General features: G+C 34.1%; 1 protein-coding gene across 2 annotated transcripts in view; it reads right to left on the minus strand.

Annotated features, from left to right (window-relative positions):
- Nucleotides 1-5,035: 5,035 nt before the first annotated feature.
- The window catches only part of LOC143253345 (epithelial sodium channel subunit beta-like), a 29,481-nt gene continuing 13,821 nt past the window's right edge, over nucleotides 5,036-20,695 (minus strand). For both annotated transcript variants that reach the window (XM_076507075.1, XM_076507076.1), the window contains 6 exons: nucleotides 19,573-19,684; nucleotides 15,046-15,115; nucleotides 14,781-14,835; nucleotides 13,274-13,329; nucleotides 12,413-12,488; nucleotides 5,036-8,787 (listed from right to left, as the gene is read on the minus strand). In XM_076507075.1, the coding sequence (XP_076363190.1) occupies nucleotides 8,590-8,787; nucleotides 12,413-12,488; nucleotides 13,274-13,329; nucleotides 14,781-14,835; nucleotides 15,046-15,115; nucleotides 19,573-19,684 (567 nt within the window). In that variant the 3' untranslated portion in view covers nucleotides 5,036-8,589. The remainder of the gene's footprint in view (nucleotides 8,788-12,412; nucleotides 12,489-13,273; nucleotides 13,330-14,780; nucleotides 14,836-15,045; nucleotides 15,116-19,572; nucleotides 19,685-20,695) is intronic.

The raw sequence follows: 20,695 nt of genomic DNA on the forward strand, positions 1-20,695 counted from the left end.
AATATCAGTATAATCTTCACAAAATGAGCTTGTAAACCTTGTTCTAGTGATATAAAGACCTTCAGCTTTTAACCGCCCTGAAATATTTTTGTAAGTGTGGACGAGTTCTTTACATTAAGAATTACAGTACAGAATAAAAGGATTATTTTTGTTGAGAAATAGGCACTGACTTTGTAATTTTAAAATACCTTCCGTAAAAAACAAACTAACTATGGTTTAAAATACTGAAATAAAATGAAATTTAAAGAAAGTCATTTCAGAGTGATTGTATCTATTATAAAAAAAGTTATAAACTTAAAAAATTGGTCACGTTGAGACCCATTGAATATGAATTTATTAATTATAAAAGAAGCATTTTTAATTTTTTTCTACCTAAATTGTATTACTATATTGAGAGTAACAACAACAAAAAACGACGTTTTTTGGCATTACCTGTCTAATAACTTTGTGGGACAGCAGTAAGTTTACGGATTAACACCGGTAAAATCAGGAGTTTGGTTTCCCTCGGTGTCTTGTTTGTTTGTTTGTTTTGAATTTCGCACAAAGCTACTCGAGGGATATCTATGCTAGCCGTCCCTAATTTAGCAGTGTAAGACTAGAGGGAAGGCAGCTAGTCATCACCACCCACCGCCAACTCTTGGGCTACTCTTTTACCAACAAATAGTGGGTTTGACCGTCACATTATAACGCCCCCACGGCTGAAAGGGCGAGCATGTTTGGCGCGACGGGGATGCGAACCCGCGACCCTCAGATTACGAGTCGCACGCCTTAACACGCTTGGCCATGCCGGGCCTCCCTCGGTGTCACTTTAAGAAAACACACACCAGGTAATAACACATTTTCTTGTTTTAACAAATTTACTTTAGAAACTTTTGGTAACATTTTACAAAGTACTTCATCTTCTCCAGTTTACAAGTTTCTAGTAGTCACGTGTTTATGAAAAAGACCTTTAAAATTATTTGTACAAAAACAACTTAGTATCAGATTTTTACACGTGTGTGGGCCATATTCTTTACAGTGGATACCAGTGACTTGCTGATAATGAATTCCAACAATAAACAAACAGCACACTTTCCATTTTATTGAAAATAATGTATTAAAACAAGTAAAACGAATATACAGCTGTTCGTTCACTGTAAATTACCACAGTTGTATCCACAACTTTTTATTTCTTTCTTTAAATAATCGTCTAGTTTTGTCAAAGTTTATACAGGTTGTTTCAGTTACTTTAGAACATAGTTGATAAGACGAATTATTCTTTTTCGCTCTGTTATTAGAACACGTTCGGTAATAACTTAACTTGCGTTACACTGTTGGTTACCACAGCTTTATCCTGAGCTTTAGATTCTGTATTTCCGTAAAAAGTTCACACAGGTTTATTCATTTACTTTAGAATACAATTGAATATAAAAATGTTTCTTCTCTGCTGTTATAATGCAATATGCGATAATTTCACTTTAGAAATCGATACTATACGCTCTCATGTGTAAATTCCCAAACATATAATTTAGAACAATGTGATTATATCTCACACTAACTTTGTTTTACTTGAACTACATTTTGGACACTGAGGCCTAGAACTTTCCATACACTACGAGATATGGTGTAATAATATTCGATAAAATTAAAAGGTTTAGTAATATGACGTAATAATACAACAATTGACAATTTACTCACAGTTACATAAACAAACTTGCGTTAACTATCGCTTCTAAAAACAACTAAATTAAACCAGTCGTGTATGCCTGACAATCTACACTCATCTTAATCTAATTTTAAATTATCAATGAAATTTTATAATTATTAATGAGAGGTGCAATGGGTTATTTGTATTTAAAACTGGCAATTGGTATTATAGATTCGATTGGGATACGCTAATTAACTATATTATGATAAATTGCGCAGGTATACAAAGATGATCGAAGACCACACGTTTAAAATTAGTGATCAAATAATACTTTGCCCAAAAAAGTAGAAAACGTATTCAAATTTAAACTAAATTCAGTTAAATATAAAAGTAACTACCTAGTATGCATAAAAACAAAATATGAAACAAATTAAACGTATGCTAATTTCAAACCAAAATATCTATTTTAAAGCAACAAGGCCCGGCATGGCGAGGTGGGTTAAGGCGTTCGACTCGTAACCTGAGGATCGCCGGTTCGAATCCCCGTCGCACCAAACATGCTCGCCCGTTCAGCCGTGAGGGCGTTATAATGTGAAGGTCAATCACACTATTTGTTGGTAAAAGAGTAGCCTAAGGGTTGGCGGTGGGTGATAATACTAGCTGCCTTCTCTCTAGTCTTACACTGCTAATTAGGGACGGTTAGCGCAGATAGCTTTCGTGTAGCTTTGCGCGAAATTCAAAACAAAAAAAAATAAAGTAACGATGCATTATTATGGTTTAATAGCCCTTTATAAATTAATAAAAAATTCTCTAAAATTAATTCATTTATTGTTTTGATTTTAACTTTGTTTCTTATGAAAAGTAATTTTGGAACACGTTCATCTATTTTTTAAATTATTTAAATACGATTAATTTCTTTTTAGTTTCCAACAGGTGTTCATCCAGAAATGTGAAGGGTATTTTGTTAGAGTATAATATTCATTTATTTCAGTTAATGTATTAGAAACATATCATTTTGCAGGAAAAGATATTTTAACTCCAATTCTAAAAATAAATGGTTTACATAAAAATAACTTCTTTCATTAAATGTTGGAAACATTTATTAAGTTCTGAACGATATAACTAATTCCTTAGGTATAAAACAAACATTACTCTCTTCTTTAAAACCGTAAAAGTAAGTCTTGCTCCGTGGTTTTGGGGCTATGGGTGCTTTATAAGAGTGAAATTTCGCCATTCGACCAGGAAAGAATAATCCAAGAGTTAGTGGTTAGTACTCTTCGATACCAGTGGTAGGTACAACACGGATAACCTATTGTGTAGCTTTGTGCTTAATAACAAACCTTCTGATTTATCACTTCAGCATCAGGGACTACTCGTGCAGATAACCCGTGGGTAGCACTGTCCGAAAATAATCTAAAACGCATTCGATATCTTGCTTCCAAAGAATCGAGAATGAAACCACAACCATTATCTTCAGATTAAAAGATAACTGAGGTTCGCTTTTTTTTTTTTTTCAGGGTTTTCTAGTTTGTATCTGAAAAAGAAAGATTCACCTTTCGAGAGTGCTCGGGTTACAGGGTGTGGTATTTTGGGGTTATCTTTAACATGTAGTTATAGGTTAGTTAGGGTGCTATAGTGACTATCTCCGTTGTGTGGTTGAATATTAGTCAGTTGGTACAGTAATGGTTATTTTTGCGTCGTTGTGTGATAAATAGGTCAGACTGCAAATGTTATTTCCATTGTGTACGTAATGGTCATCTCGAAGTTAAGTTTATGGTCACTTCCACTGTGTAGTTAAAGGCTAAGTAAATGTAACTGTAATGATCACCGCTGAGATTCGAAGTCTTCATTTCAACACTGTAAGTCCGTAAACTTAACAATATTTCATCTTAAGAAAGAAACGAAGCAAAAATATAAACGATTGTTTATAGTATATATTCTATTTATAAGTCATCTGTTTGATGTTCTCGAAATAATCCCCCTGACGGACATGATTTTGGTGAGAATATTATTAACAACAATAATCGTTTTCGAGTTTTTCAATATTAATTTAATAAAAGTGTGAAAAAATCGAAAATTTTTATAGATATTCAGCTAAAATATGTATTAAAATATGTATTAAAATATGAATTAAATATGTATTAAAATATTTATTAAATGCTGAAGTCCTTTCCAAAAATTTGTCTCAAAAGCATATTTTCACTTGAAAATATAATTCAGTGGAAAGCAGCTTCAGGTATTATTGAAAATTCGCAATATGTCCACAACAATCATATACCTTTATCATTACCCAGAATGAAACACCAGTACATAGTTCTACCTAAGTTCCAACAATTTGTCTTTTGTTTTACTCCCTGCCCCTTCACAATATGCTGGTTGACTTTGTGTTGACAGTAAATTACATCATGTATAATTTATTTCTTCGGTTTTGTAGAATAGATCCAAAGAGATAGCATGAAAATTTGCGGCTTTAGTTGAGAAGTTTTTTTTGACATTTTCCTTATAGATATTGCTATATTAAAAGCAACATACCTTTAAAAACTAAAGTTGATTTGTTTGCAATTTTGTATTTTTTGTTGTGGTTCGAAAATAGCACCTGGTGGATGTTTTTGAACAAATTTTAAATCCTGAAGATATGATGTTCGAGAAAAAAAATACTATTTAACAGTATGGAAATTCTTTGTAGTTAATCAGAAAACTACACAATGAGCTATCTGTGTTCTGCCCACCACGGGTATCGAAATCTGGTTTCTAGAATTGTACGTCAGCAGTGGGACCAGTAATGAAAACTAAAGTTAAGAACTTTACCAGATTAAATTATAAAAACAAAGCTAAGAATTTAAACGATGTAAAAAGCGGAATTTGATAATCTTGTTAGTGTAGTTTGTTTCGGATTTCGTGTAAAGCTACATGAGGGCTATCTGCACTAATCGTCTTTAATTTAGCAGTGAAAGACTAGAGAGAAGGCATTTAGTCATCACCACCCACCACAGACACGTGGACTACTCTTTTACAAATGAATAGGGGGATTGATCATAAGATTATAACGCACCCATAAATGAAAGGGAGAGCAAGGTGAGTGGGATGGGGATTCGAATCTGTAACCCTCAGATTGAGAGTTGAGCACTCTCATCATCTGCCCATACTGGACCCAAACTCTGATTAATGGTTGACGTTCGAGAAATGAAACTTAATCTTTTTGATAGGTGACATAAGAAAAAGCAAACTCCATATTCTAGGAGAAAAAAAAAGCAATAATAAAACACAACAAACACCAGTTGTATTGGGCTTTTGCCACTATGATGGAGTACACATACACCCTTACAATATTAATATTAATTTATTTGTTTGTTTGAAATTAAGCACAAAGCTACACAATGGGCTACCTGTAACCTGCTCGCACGGGTATGAAAATACCGTTTCTAGCGGTGTGAGTCCGCAGACATACCACTCACTGTAATAATGAGAGACAATATTAATTGGATTAGAAAAAAACATATATATTCTATATACATCAAGTTATTCCTTTTATTACAGAAACGCTTTGAATAAATAACCTTGAACAAATAATACTGTTTGTTTTGTTTTGTTAAGCATAAAACTACACAATAAGCTATCGGTGCTATGCCTACTACGAGTATCGAAACTTGATTAAATTACCGCTAAGCCACAAAGAATGAGGGTGGCTTTACTGAGAGAGATCTTACAATAAGACTTTAGATACATGTAGCATATGCCATCTTTCGAAAGCTTATAAGGCAAAAACAGTTTCAATGAAATAAGATCTGATCTACGTAACGGGGACCCAAAGGTGTTGTTATCAAATATTTAATTTGATATTGGATAAACAGGCTAACTTTAGTTGTATAACTTGCGTAACTTGGATGTGTTTGGAATCGGATCCTTAAACATCACGTGTTTTTCTTTTGTTTCTTTTCAGAGGAGATCTTAGCTTCATTTTTTAACTTGTACGTTTCAGTCTGTTGCTTCCTTGTTGCTGTAAAGCTATAATTTATTACATTGATTCTCATTTCAGATAAACTAATATGTTGGGTATTCTCCATGAATATTGCATCGATGGCTCTAGACGTAAATATTACTTCAGTAAGTCTGCGTGGACACACTTTCTTAATAACCATTCTAATAAAAATGTGCTACATAACTTGCACTGTTTAGTGTTTCGTTCAAACCCATCGCTCTATTCTCGTTTGCGAGTAATAAACATCGTAATCAATTAGTTGTTGAACAGATTATGGACACATCATGACTACTACTCATTCCAGCTCTCGTGTGTAATAAGTTAATACACATTTGTTTCAGAAAATATCTCGGGAATGTCCCTTTATTACTCTTACCTAAATGCCCTTGCGCGAATCGAGCGTGTAACCCTTAGTCATCATAAACACACACGTTGACAATGTTTTAGTATTGACAATATTTATTATAACGCCCTAGAACACTCACTGTATAATTTTGTTTATCTAGAAACACTATTTTTATCTGCGCCTTTATTTGGTTACAAAAGTAGTGTCATACAATGTTTAAACATTTCATACAAAGTGTAGTCTTATAGCTGTGTGATACTAATGAGTCTTAAATATTCAAGTACAGTAGTATGCATCTATAAAAGTATCATCGTGTTCGTGCATTTCGCTTTTGAAATATTTTATGATATTAATAATACGTACACCAAACAATGTTTAGAAAGAAACCTTACGGTGTAGGTTATGGGTTTGGAATTTCACTAAATACTCCTGAATTTCCTGTTTTTTTCCTAAACATTCCAGTTTCTTTACCTCCTTGTTTTTACTAGATGGAGAAGACACAGGAGAACTGTATTGCTAAATCGTCAATACGTACACCAGTAAAGGTATTTGATTGTGACCTAAAAGCAGTTGAAAGTCAAGAAAATTACGACCTTCAACTTTCTTCCGTTAAAGGGTTGGGTTAGATTCAGATAGCTAATATTCTTCAACTTTCTTCTGTAAAAGGGTTGGGTTAGATTCAGATAGCTAATATTCTTCAACTTTCTTCTGTAAAAGGGTTGGGTTAGATTCAGATAGCTAATATTCTTCAACTTTCTTCTGTAAAAGGGTTGGGTTAGATTCAGATAGCTTATATTCTTCTTCTTCCTTTGGCTACTTCTGTACAATATTTCTAAAATCATCCTTCTCTTACTCCAATATGGGAATCACGGTGGTCATGATTACCAGGTGGCGCTTTAGTGGAAGTCATCTTAACAGCGAAACATGATGGAAATCTTCTCCAAGATGGCGCATTTGTAGGAGGAGGCCACTTTCAAATTATTATAGGATATATTTTCAAGGATGACTTTCTAGTAAACACTTGGAAGGTGTACAGTACGGTGAGGATGTTTTATTTGTAGGTGAACACCTGCAGAGTAGTTGATATGGCACCGCAAATAAACTAGTTGTCCGATATAGTATTTAAACAATTGTAAATTGGTGGTCTTAATGGCAAAAATCACGAAGGTGATGGAGTTAATAATGGACATTATCAAAATGTCAGATGAGATGGCGAAAGTAAACCATAACCTGCTGAAGAAGATGGTGAATACATCATTCAGTCACTTCAACCAGTTAGAAAGAACATTCATTTCATTATCTATGGTTTTTGGTAATGCTGCTGTGGACTTAAATGTGTACCAAGAATTGTTTTGTCATTACACTTTATATCCTATGTATGTTTTTAATTGACATAGTTCAGATGTCTTAGAAGACCATTTTACAAACTGAAGGGGTAAGAGAGACCCTTCCGCAGGTTTTCAGCAATATATATCTCAACTATATGTCTTCTCCAAATATCTTCTATTATTAATAGTATACACCAGTCTCAAGAAGTCTTGAATTTATGAGTCGTTCAAGCTGAAGTTCCACAAAATTGAATACAGGGCAAATGTGAGAACTGTTTAAAAATACTATTTTTTGAGACAATACATGATTTTTTTTTATTTCAAATGTAAAGTAATAAAGAAATTGATGTTAACTAAAGAAGCACTGATTTGTACATATAAAACCTTTTCGCCAGTTCAGTTCCGCTAGCTGGATTATTCACAATTCTTGTTACTAGCTAGCATTTGAATAAAAAATCGCTTCTTTAAAAACCACTGTACACAATAAACAATGTATTGTACAAAGTATTTTAGTGAGGACTTAAAGTCATTATGTGCATTTGGAGCATTTTATTTATGGTCATTATATTGTACTCCTGGCGTCGTATATCTGAACTATTAAACAGTAATAATAAATTAGCAACAAATTGGGTGTTGCGGAACGAATTTAATGGAGAAAGATGGGTAACTTATAATGTGATTTCTTCTTTTATATCAATGGAAATATTTATATGAATAATTTGCTTTCCATAAATTAATCTGTCGTGAAAACACTGACAGTGTAATAGGTATTTCCTTGTGATATTTCCCGTAAATTAACAACATTTTTATACACTCATCACTTACTAGTACATGACACAATCTCTTTGTTTTTAAAGCAGAATATATAGAAGTTTATTCTTAATAAAAGATAAAAATTAAATCAGCCACTGAATGAATTTGATATTAACATTTTTTGAAGAAAACAGCAACTTAAAACAGTGTAAAATAAACCTAGAGAAGCGGTGCCATTCAGTACACATTTCACCACAAAAATTAGTTTTTAAGCTCCACAATTAACGTCGAAATGTTAAATTTTATAGAAATGTAAGATTATATAAATTGTATATGACATGCAATAGTATTTTAAAAGTTAATGAGAAAAATTCGAGAGAATATATATATATTTCTTTCGAAACCTGAAATGTAGTAGTAGAGAATGAATTGCTATTATACGAGTGAGTTAACCCCCCTTTTATTTGTGTATTTTACCATCATACGATGTTAGAGAACCATTGATCATGAATGATATCGCACATCTCCAAACAAAAATGTACAAAAAAATGTTGTTTTAGTGGGTCGTCATTTGTATAACGGTACTCTTATGTTTTGGTTTCACCTGTGAGCACCCTGCAAGTTTACAACATAAATTTTGAAGTATAAACTGCAGAAGAAGAATTAGTCTCTCGAGGAATTCCCACAGAGTAACAAGTGAGACACCTAACCAGATTCCAATGTATCCACCAACGTAGCTGAACACTTCTACGGCCTGAAAAGTACAAACACAGTTTTTTATCGATGTTAATTTTACTTTATATATGTATTAAAGTTTCAATCCTATATTTTTATATTCTTGTTTATTTGTTAACTTTTTTCAATACATAACCTGGATTTAGTTGAATATTAACACTTTACAAACAATGTTTATACTGTTTTTTTTTTTAATAACTGCTGTTTTTGTACATATGTCAAATATATGCTTTTTTCTCAGACTATAGCAGACGATTTTACACATTAGGTGAGGGCAAGGCAAAGTTGTAGAACTTCTGGTTCGTGAAGAAAGTGTAAATTTCTCAATGTGGAATAAGGAAAGCTTCTTAGATGCTCGTATATGGTCTAGAATATATGCAAAATTGATAAAAGAAAAAAAAGAAGAAGAAGCTAAACGCTATATTATCTATTTATACTAACTTACCAATCGTTAAAAGTCAAAATTTCAAAAAATATAAGAATGAGGGCTAAATACTCATTATTTTACTAAATAACTTATTCTTCTGTAACTTGTTTGTTTTTATCGTTGCTACCTACTTTTGTCCAGCCAGGGATCCATTTGTAACTTTTTCGTGAAACATCAGTGGAATCAAATAAGAAAGAAATGAAAGGGAATTTCGTGACATTTTCAAGTAGAAATTATGCAGGCATACAGATTAGTTAGAATTACTACTGTATTTTTATTTATTTTATCCACCATTAAAGGGAACTATAGAATATACACAGATATCCTGTCAAGAAGTGTTCCATGGGTTTTTGTGTTACGCTCGAAAACTGCCCGTGGATATTTGTGATATGAAGAAACCTGATTATATGAACCCAGAAATTTAGTAGGAATCACAAAAGGAAACTTTGTAGTGCGTAAGACTTTAACCAAAGTTTTAAGGATAGTGCGTGTGTGTTTGTATTTTATTTTACAGCAAAGCCACATAGGGCTATCTGCTGTGTCCAACGAAATGAATCGAATCCCTGATTCGTGGACTTACCGCTGTTCCAACAGGAGAGATTTAATGATAGCAATCATCCAGATACATGAACAAAAATAATACTATGGTATTTGTGATGTGAGACAATGGTCAGTAGTTCTCCACATACTGACAGTAGCATTGCCAGAAATAGCTGATAGAAGAGTTTCGAAAATCAGAATATGTTCGAGACAGAACCAGAATGGAGTACTTGAAAGCAACTCTTCCATTCCCGAAAAATCGGTAGCAGAAACAGGAAAGCGTAAGGAATAAGAAAAAGTTGGTAAAAAGATAAAAAGTCAATATTTGAATTTATCAAAATAACCTAGTTAATAGTCTTCAAATCATCATCACCTAGAAGTTCGTCAGTTGCACAACAGAAGATTTCCAACCTAAATTGTTTGTTTTTAAATTTCGTGCAAAGGTACTCGAGGGCTACCTGTGCTAGCCGTCCCTAATTTAGCAGTGTAAGACTAAAGGAAATGCAGGTAGTCATTACCACCCAACGCCAACTCTTTGAGTTACTCTTCTACCAACGAATAGTGGGACTGACCGTTACATTATAACGCCCCCACAGGTGAGCATGTTTGGCGCGACAAGGATTCGAACCCGTGACCTTAGGATTACAAGTCGAACGCCTTAACACACCTGGCTATGCCGGGCCCTCAACCTAAATAATAAGTGTTCCTCATCTTTCAGATTGTATGTTACTTGACAATCCAGAAAAAGCAACTTAGATTAATTTTTCATGGATGAAACCATATATCTTCTTCAACATTAAGTGATGAAGAAAACTTATATATAGGAAATACGGTAAATGTGTAAAAATATGTGTGAGCTAGCAAATGTTAGAACACATATCAACATGAAAATTCTAGGTGGACCTACTGTTGTGAATCTTCTGCGTCCTTGAATTACTGTTCTTGACTCATACACAGTGACAGATTCGTCAAGTTCACAGTAGGGATTTAGTGTGGGATACATATGTGAAGAACACTTGAGAAGCAGAAGGATGAACAAAAAGGGGAAATATGTAAGAAGATGTGCAGGTGGTTCTAGCAATACTCTCGGAAATTAGCAGAATTTTCTGAATGGCCACACAACAGAGATGTTTGAAGTTGTAGCTTATGATATGAATTTGATAGACAAAGATAAATATTGGAAACTACCTGCGGAAACATTGTATTATGTAAATCCCTAGGAACAACAACGACGGTCATCAGAAAGAGGTTGACAGTAGAATGATAGCTCATCTGGAATATGCAGTAAAAAGAGAATCAAAAATAGCAACAATAAGAATTATGAGCATATGTATGTGTTTTTTTTTGTGTTTTTTTTAATTTTTCAAACGACTGAACTTAACGGATATCAAACTGGAAAGGATTTGTGCCACTTTCCAGCCTGTGAAATACAAAGGACCTTGGATATAGAAAATTTTTAATTTATCTTTTTCATAACTTCTTTTCACCCTACAGATGTCAGTATTTAGAGAAAAACTGGAAAAACAGCGCATAGTACGTGGATGGCTTAAGAAGATGTGATAAAGGCATTCAAGATCAACACAGACCCTCCTGACAAAATCGACAATGATGACACGATGATATTGATAAAATGATACGTGTGAGCGAATAAGTAGAGTGAAAACTGTTATCGCTGTCAATAAAAACAAATATGTAGGAATGGATGAGGAAACAGATTAAACTTTGGAAACCACATAGATACACTAGTTCTGGGAGCTACTCATTTGTTGTCAATAAATTATAACAATATGGAAGTAAGAAACGTGCAGAGGGACTTGTCAGTATTAATAAGAAGCTTAGACACTGTAAGTATGATGATGCAAGCTAGCTAAATGAGTATAGCTGTACTATAGCACATTTGACACATCAGCGGTAGAAACATGTGAGAAAATTAATACAGAATGTTGGTATTTATAACACATAATATTTAGATATGAACAATGCACATAAAGTATTTCTGCAAACTGTTTAAAGTTGTGAAGCAGATGTGTCAGATAATATATCACACAGTTTCCTTATATGCAGTTTGGTTTGAATGTCGCGCAAAGCTACCAGAGGGCTATCTGTGCTAGCTGTTCTTAATTTAGCAATGATAGACGAGAGAGAAGGCAGATAGTCAACACCACTCACCACCAAAGCTAAATTGAACGATACATTATAACGCCACCACGGCTGAAAGGGTTAGCATGTTTGGTGACGGTGATTCGAATCCATGACCCTTAGACTGAGATTGGAGCGCTTTAACCACCAGATCGTACTAGACCCTTTACATACGATAATGCCAATACATACCACGGCATCAACTTCCTTGGCCAACCTCGTATGCGTAATTCATAATTATGTATCTGATAATTTAATTAATAAATACCACTTAATTGACAACATTTTCCTATATTTCTTTCAGTTACGATCATTGTTGTGAGAATAATTATTGTTCCTGTAAATGTACAAGAGAAAATCGGATCAGATGCCATTTTGAAACCAATCAGAAGATAACGAACCTCACATCACCCACATCTACGGTAGAACTATAAGCGTTTGGAATAAAGAATGAGTGTAAACAGATTAAAGTTTTATTATTATTTACTTCGTCGTCAACTGCTAGCCTACAGAAGTTTTGTTATACAAATTATCTTACCTCAAACTTTGGTTGATGTTTGTGAATGATATGTTCATTGCTAGGAAAACTGACTGTCACCTCCGCAAGTTGTTTCCTGTTAAGTAGAGGTTAATCGATTATTTGAAGCTTATTTAATTTCACGCCTACTTAAGATACAACAGATTAAAATGGGAAGACCTCACTATGCTCTACGTGTTATATATATAGAAACCTTTTTTGACTGCACTGTTTAGGAATTAAAATATATAAATTTTATTTACTCTAGCTAAGTATGATTTACATACATTGCTCTGCAAGTCTAGACCAAACTACTGGTATCAATTATTTAATACTGGTGAAGTTGAGTAAAAAACTCGGTAATTACTACAGAATCCGTTTAAAATAATGGAACGTTATTGCCCACTTAATATTTACTAGCTAGATAACAGCTAGCGAGATGAAATGGTGAAAATAATTTTAAAAGATCCTTCTTTAAATTGGTTGTAAAACAGTTAATATAGTTTATAATCTATCATTAAGACAGGACTGAAAAACCGAAATTTTTTTTCATACAAATACGTCAATGATCAAGACGACTGAGATCTTCAGACGTGTCAGGGTTTTTACAGAGATCATAATGCCATTCTATGAAATCAGTGTATGCATTATCTCTTTGATAAAACTTTATATTTCTATTCACGACATCTCACTCCAGTAGTTAAATTATTCATACTAGGATTTTGATATAAGTTTAATTTTTTTTATGAACTCGATTATATTAATTATGTTTATAAACTTTCATAGTTTCTTTTCAGTTGTTAACCTCATCTCCAAACTATGTTATATACATTATCAACATGTTTTTGTTATAAATATAATAAAACTTTGATAAATAGTTACTGAGCAAATTCCAAAGTCATGTTTTTCAAGTCATTTGGTAGAAGACGTCGAAGTTCCTGAAAAAAATAAACAAAGACGAAACGTTACCACACTGAAATTAAATACGATACTTAATTTTTTTTTTTTGGAATTTCGCACAAAGCTACTCGAGGGCTATCTGTGCTAGCCGTCCCTAATTTAGCAGTGTAAGACTAGAGGGAAGGCAGCTAGTCATCACCACCCACCGCCAACTCTTGGGCTACTCTTTTACCAACAAATAGTGGGATTGATCGTCACATTATAACGCCCCCACGGCTGAGAGGGCGAGCATGTTTAGCGCGACGCGGGCACGAACCCGCGACCCTCGGATTACGAGTCGCACGCCTTACGCGCTCGGCCATGCCAGGCCACGATACTTAAGAACATAAAAAACACTGAAGTCGTGTGCAATATGCAAATCGAAATTTGTAATGAATTTTTTCGTAATGTTTTCATTAAAAAAAATCTGTTAACGAAGCACATTTAGCAACAAATTACCGATTTAATTTTGCTCTGTAGACAAAATCATTCATATTATCCGTAAGATACTTAGGAAGTTCTAGCAATAAATAGCAGAACTAATACTAATAGTATTCGTGTTTAAATATTTTATAAAATACATTTCTAAAGCTTTGAATTCTATCGATAAGTTGGAACACAAAGTTTGTTTTGTTTTTTTTGTATTAAGCACAAAGCTACACAATGGGCTATCTGTGCTCTGCCCACCACGGGTATCGGAACCTGGTTTTTAGTATTGTAAGTCCGCAGACATACCGCTGAGCCACTGGGGGACAAATTATATCTTGTGTGTGTTTCCTTATAGCAAAGCCACATCGGGCTATCTGCTGAGCCCACCGAGGGGAGTCGAACCTCTGATTTTAGCGTTGTAAATCCGGAGATATACCGCTGTACCAGAGGGGGGCAAAATTGTGTAACAAGCATTCAAATGTCGGAACACAAAGCTATTCAATAGCATAAGTATCGAAAACCAATTTTCTGCGTTATAAGTTCGCAGACTTACCATTAAAGTTTAAAGTGATACTGAAATAATCATTAGTTAATACAATATTTTACATGAAAAAAACAACTGGTGTACATGATGATAATTATAAAAAAATTTTAGAACCAGGGAATAAAAACTGTTATAAAATAAAACTTCGTATTCTAAATCTGTGATGCGCAAACTGTGAGCCATCCCCAAGGGGGCGTTGAAAGTCGGTAAAGATGGCGCAGTTTTGATTGGAGGAGCATATAAGTTATATCTGAAACTAAAACGTTAAATATAAATAAATTTAAAACCTACCCTCAAATAATACAACTCTTAAATATCGTAGTAACAAAAATTAATAGTGGAAAGTGACATCTACAGTATATAAATAAATATGCTATGCAGAATGCAGGGGTAGGGGTGCATCAAAAGGCATAAAGAAGTGTGCCATCACCGGTCCAAGTTAGATTTTAAATTTCAATAGAAATATATTTCTCTTACCTCTAATCTAGTGGGCCATTGAAAATATGACATCTGTTGTTCATAATACTCTTTTCTGAAAAACAACAATTTATACATATAAGACCACTTTGAAAACACACTAACAGAATAATATTACCTATTTTTTAACATTTTTAATACATATATATTTTTTAATTATTGTAAAAACAAAATTAATTATTTTTCTCCCCCATGAATGGACTAAACGTCGTATTTCATATCGTAGAAGTAAGAACGTTAAATCTAATTTTTATTAAATACTTACTCACAAGGTGGTGCACAGGAGTCCAAACAATTATCTACGTGAATCTTTTCTGCTTCGAAGATGCATCCATCTGCAATATATTCAACAACAAATGCTCCTTAGTAAAGAATAATACAAAAATTAAAGTATATTTACTGAACAAAAACATACTTATCATAAACCCAAATCAAAGATAAAAGTGTGTGTGTGTGTGTGTGTGTATTTAAAAAGTACCCGAATGCAAAGTATGAAAAACAATTTCTTCACATGGGTTTAAACAAGACACCTGAACGTGAGAAGAAAAAAATAACTGTAACTTATAACATGACTTAAAATCATATTTAAAGCGATGTTTCAGCTTCTACACACTGCTTGAACTCACATTAACTTTAACCTCTACGTTTTTGAATTCACACTTTTATTTCTCAGCCTGCGCATATTGTATGAAGTCATGCATACTGCTGCGTTCTGTCTCCAAGCCATATATTTATCAACAATTGATGAAAAGTGTCATCACTTAGTATGTGTGTCCTATATTCCCAAACCTACATGTAAATCTTAAAGTTTAACATCTTGTTAAAAATTTTGGTCTCGTTTTAAGAATCAATAATAAATCAGTACGATGTAGAAACATTTTAATCTTCAAAAACATAATTGTTAACAGCCTAGCATCATGTGATAACACACACACACACACATGAAAAATATGAAGTAAGAAATGTCTAACTTCAGCACAAAATTAGTCTTAGTGCCGGCAAGATATATGACGTTGTTTGTAAATTAGGCTTAAATGAAACGGTGTTTTTACTGTACTGCAGAAAATCGTCTTCAAAATTTTACTGCAGCTATTCACCTATGAGTAACCTAAATCTTGTTCCACAAGATATGTATACGTTTATCTTAAAAAGAGTTTGAGCAAATTTTTTGTAATTAGGCCTAAATAAATCCATTTGTTTTCAGTGTACTACAAAACTTTGTCGTCTGCGTAGTTCTGTTACGTCGTAACATATATGTCAGCGGCCTTGACAAATGTGTAACATTGATGCGAGTTAAAAAAGAAAGCATCAACCTTTACAGTAGACGAGTTCTGATTTTAACAATTACAACAATTCGACCCACAGTATCGAATCGTTATCAGATGAGATATGCATTAAACATATGAACATCAAATAAGAATTACTACATGTAAGATCCATGATAACATATCAATACAACATTTAACATACTCAGTAGCAGTAATTTGAAACATGGAATGGAATCAATATTTGATACATTTATTAACAAATATCACTTCCCTAAACACAACTTTCAGAAGAGTTATAATTAGTTTCCAACAAAGTGTTATTCAATACTTCTCCAGTAGCACAGCGATATGTCTGCAGACTCAAATCTCTAGAAACCGGGTTGCGATACCCGTGGTGAGTAGAGCACAACCAACTGTGTATCTTTGTACTTAATTCTAAACAAAAAAAAATTTATTAAATGAATTGTGATGTTCAGATGCTAGTTTTTTTTGTTTAAACTCACCTAATCCCCTGTATTACAACTGTTAAGTAATTATTTATGATTGCAGATTCAAAACGTCTTAATATAACATAAACACTCTACAGAAATGTAATGGCAAAATGTGCAATTATATGTAATAAAGCCCATTGGCTGCAGAATCTGGCAAGACATTGACTCTATGAAAGTAGCTGTCTTAAATGCTACAATGTAAGGTTCTGAGTATCACACTGTCCAAAAGATTGATAATATCTGAAAAAAGCATAAGTTTAAGAGGTTTTCATATAAATGAATAAAAACCCTATAACCCGAGCGTCTTCGAAAGGTGGATCTTTCTCCTTCAGAAGAAAACTGAGAATTGGGAATTATAGTTGCCTCTGAAGATGAAAGGTCTACTTTTCGAATGCGGTCAGGTTATGGGATTTTTATTCATTGCTGTCCAAAAAATAATATTTTTAACAGAGTTCCAGTTGTTGGCAGTTTATGAACGTTTGGGAGAAGTAAGATTACAGGACCACGAAATTACATTATTTCAAGACTACACAGAAAAGCTTCAATCATTGGCATACTCTGGAAATCTTCTTTAGGGAGGGAAGAAATGCTTTCTTGGCTGCATAATACCAAAATTTCTTAAACTGAAGACTGAGACGCCTGAAAAAAAAAAGAAGCTACATTTGTGCTTTTCAGCACACTTTATTGATGTAATCGTCAAATCAATTGAATGTTGTTTGGAAAAGTTACCGAACAATTACGAAGTTGTAAGACAACTGTCGCCATACTTAAATTCCATCTGTGACGGTTTTGCTTTGAGCAGAGAGAAGAGATAAACAAGGTTCTCCAGGAATGAAAGTGTTCTAGTAAAGTGTTATTTGATACCAAAATCACAAATGATTAAGAATAATAGGAGAATAACATCTTCACCTTTACAAACACCTAATATGGAAGAGGAAGTGAATAAGCACTCATTTGACTTAAATAAGATTCCTGCTTCCCTGAAAAAGTATATCGTGAGCCATAATACCATTTCGTTATCAAGTGCTAATGTTTGTTTGTTTTTGAATTTTGCACAAAGCTACACGAATATTATCTGCGCTAGCCGTCCCAAATGTAGCAGTATAAGACTAGAGGGGAGGTAGCTAGTCATCACCACCTACCGCCAACTCTAGGGTTACGCTTTTATCAACGAATAGTGGGATTGACCGTCACATTAAAACGCCTCCACGGCTGAAAGGGCTAGTATGTTTGGTGTGACTGGAATTCGAACCCGCAACCCTCTGATTACGAGTCGAGTGTCGTAACCACCTGGCCATGCCGGGTCTAATTCAGAGGAAACCCCATAACATATTTTTTGTAACGTATGTGTTTCTGACTCGTTTTGAAAGGATAAACTAACTTCTGGTAGAAACAGGAGTGTTTAATTTAGCTCTCTTTGAATATTTTCCAGCTAAACTTAAAATGTTAGATGATATAAATTGATTTTAATCTGTTTAAAATACGTGCTGTCAAGTTTAGATTTTTAAATACTGGGAAAATACACTGCTGGCCAAAATGTTATTCCAAGTGGTGAAGATGGCTTCACGAAGATCATGAATTGTTTGGAATTGAGGTCCATGTCTATAGACTTCCCTTGCCATCCACCCCAAACATTTTTAATGGGGTTCAGTTCGGGCGAACACGCTGGATGGTCCAAAAGAATCACGTTATTCGCCATGAAAAAGTCCTTTGTCTTGCGGGCATTGTGGATTGCAACGTTGTCCTGCTGAAAGATCCACTCATTTCCACACAAGCAAGGGCTTTCAGTCAATAAGGATGCTCTCTCCAACATGCCAATGTAGCCAGCTGCTGTTTGACGCCCCTGTATAACCTGAAGCTCTATTATTCCATGGAAGGAGAAAGCCTTTCTCTCGTAGATGCTGTCTTATTGTTCTTGAGCTGCATTCTGCGTCTGTAAGGGCCTTAATCTGGTTCGACGATCGGCTGCTGTCTTGCCGGACAACCCATCGAATCCTCCTACTTAACGCTGGCGAAATTTTTTTGGACCGACCACTTGAAATTCTCGTTCCGTATCCCTCAGGGTCGTCCCCCAATGGCTTAGCGGTATGTCTGTGAATTTACAACGCTATAAACCGGGTTTCGATACCCGTGTTGGGCAGAGCACAGATAGCCCATTGTATAGCTTTGTGCTTAATTCAAACAACCACAAATCCCTTAGGGTCTTTTAAGAAATTTGCAATAACATTTTTACTACGTCCAATCTCAGAAGCTAACGGATGCGAAACAACACCTCTGATCTAATTACAGCCAGAAGAAGAAAAACGCTGACCCCCAACCTCCAGTGAGATTAAGTTAAATACGTCTCATTTGTGTCGTTAACAAAATAATAAACAAATTTTTAAAGTTCACGAAAACGTGCGAATCAAAAACTCACGAGCATCGAGACAATTTAAAAACTATTTCCATAAGAAAGACAATCGAAGAACGTGGAATACAAATACCCTATCCCACGTTGAAGTTCCAATGAACTTCTATTTGTTTAATTAAGTGTGTACTTGGAAATCATAGATCTATGGCATGACCTATTCTACAAAAAACTGTACTCAAACACACACACAAAATGAGCATCTACATGGTTGTCCCTGAATGGGCCTGATCTCGTGGAAAGATCGCCACAGAGTTAATGATAAGAAATAGAAAGAAGAATGATAACAGAACATTACAATTTTTAATATTTAAATTCTAATACTATTTTAAAGTGTATTTTAAAATTTTATTTTTACCATATGAACAAATTAAAATAATTTCAAATTTCAGATTTTGTTCAAATCCACCATCATATTCAGGCAAGAGTATAGAATTAAGAGCTAATTCTATTTTAAAGCACTTTTTAAAATTCTGTTTTTATGAGACAAAGAAATTAAAACGATTTCATGTTTTGTTCAAATCCATTGTTACATTTAGGCAAGAGTATAGAATTAAGAACTTGATTAAAGCAAGTCCAAAATACCAACAAAAGCCACACCGAGATAATAATGTCGTCACACTTACATTCAGTTGCGTTGACTTCATTGCATCTACGGACATTCGGATATATGCTGGTAAAGTGTGCACAGCCACACTGTTGTTCGACAGCTTCAGCGAGACATTCCTGAGAACATTGCTATAACAAACACACAAAGGTTTATGTTCTTTAGTTTTTCTATCAAGGCGTTCAGTAAATGACCGACAGAAGTTCAGTACATTTCTTAACGTTTAATAAACTTGCAACTTTCTTTATTACGACTGATAATCACCTAAGCTCTCAAATTATGAAAAATCTGCGTCGTATCTAACAATCAACCTAAAGATTTAGAGTCGTGGGTCTAAAACTGCCAACTAAATAAACAGTTTTATCATAAACATGTTTGATTATCGAAAATTAATTATAATGCCGTCGTGTACCTTGCAAAGTGATTATAATATATTTTTAATAACCGATAACTTCGATCATGCAAAGAGGCTTTAGTAAGGTGCGTTTAACCAGGGTGGAAAAGCGTGACATATACACAGTGCTATTAAGATACTCAATATGCATAGATTCAGGTTTTGGTTTCATTTGCTTGTTATTTGGCCATATGACCCGGGAGGATCAGGTATATCTGGACCTCTACCTCCATTCTTGACTCTTGAGTTGGTTCTTGAGCGTTGGATGAAGCCTACATTAATTCTTCAGTATAATACAGTCTGGTAGCTAGGAAGACCCGTTATTACATCGTGCAATCGCTGCATTCGCGTAGCGTTAGTTCATTCGTACACGCTAGTGACCCATTTCATGCTATGTCCAAGAATGTATAACTTTGATTTTTACAGTTTTCTGATGTACACTTTTTTCCTGTTAACTATCAGAGTAGAGTTCTCTTCAGATAAACAGTTCCATAAATATCCATTAAAAACATATAGCATTAATCATATTTTCACGTAAGTAAACCCTTTCAAAATAAAATTAACACAACGTCTAGCTGCCGGTTTGTCCAGTAGTAGATGATACATAAGGAGTTTACTAGATTTAGCGGTGAGCGATACTTAGGTCCATTATCAAATTAAAGTGGTTACATATAATTTTACAATGTTCTGTAAGTGAATTATTAAAATAGGTAAAGAGGATTTTAGTCCAAAATCTCCGTTAATACTA

This window comes from Tachypleus tridentatus, chromosome 6 (genome assembly GCF_004210375.1).
Source record: "Tachypleus tridentatus isolate NWPU-2018 chromosome 6, ASM421037v1, whole genome shotgun sequence".
Lineage (NCBI taxonomy): Eukaryota > Metazoa > Arthropoda > Merostomata > Xiphosura > Limulidae > Tachypleus > Tachypleus tridentatus.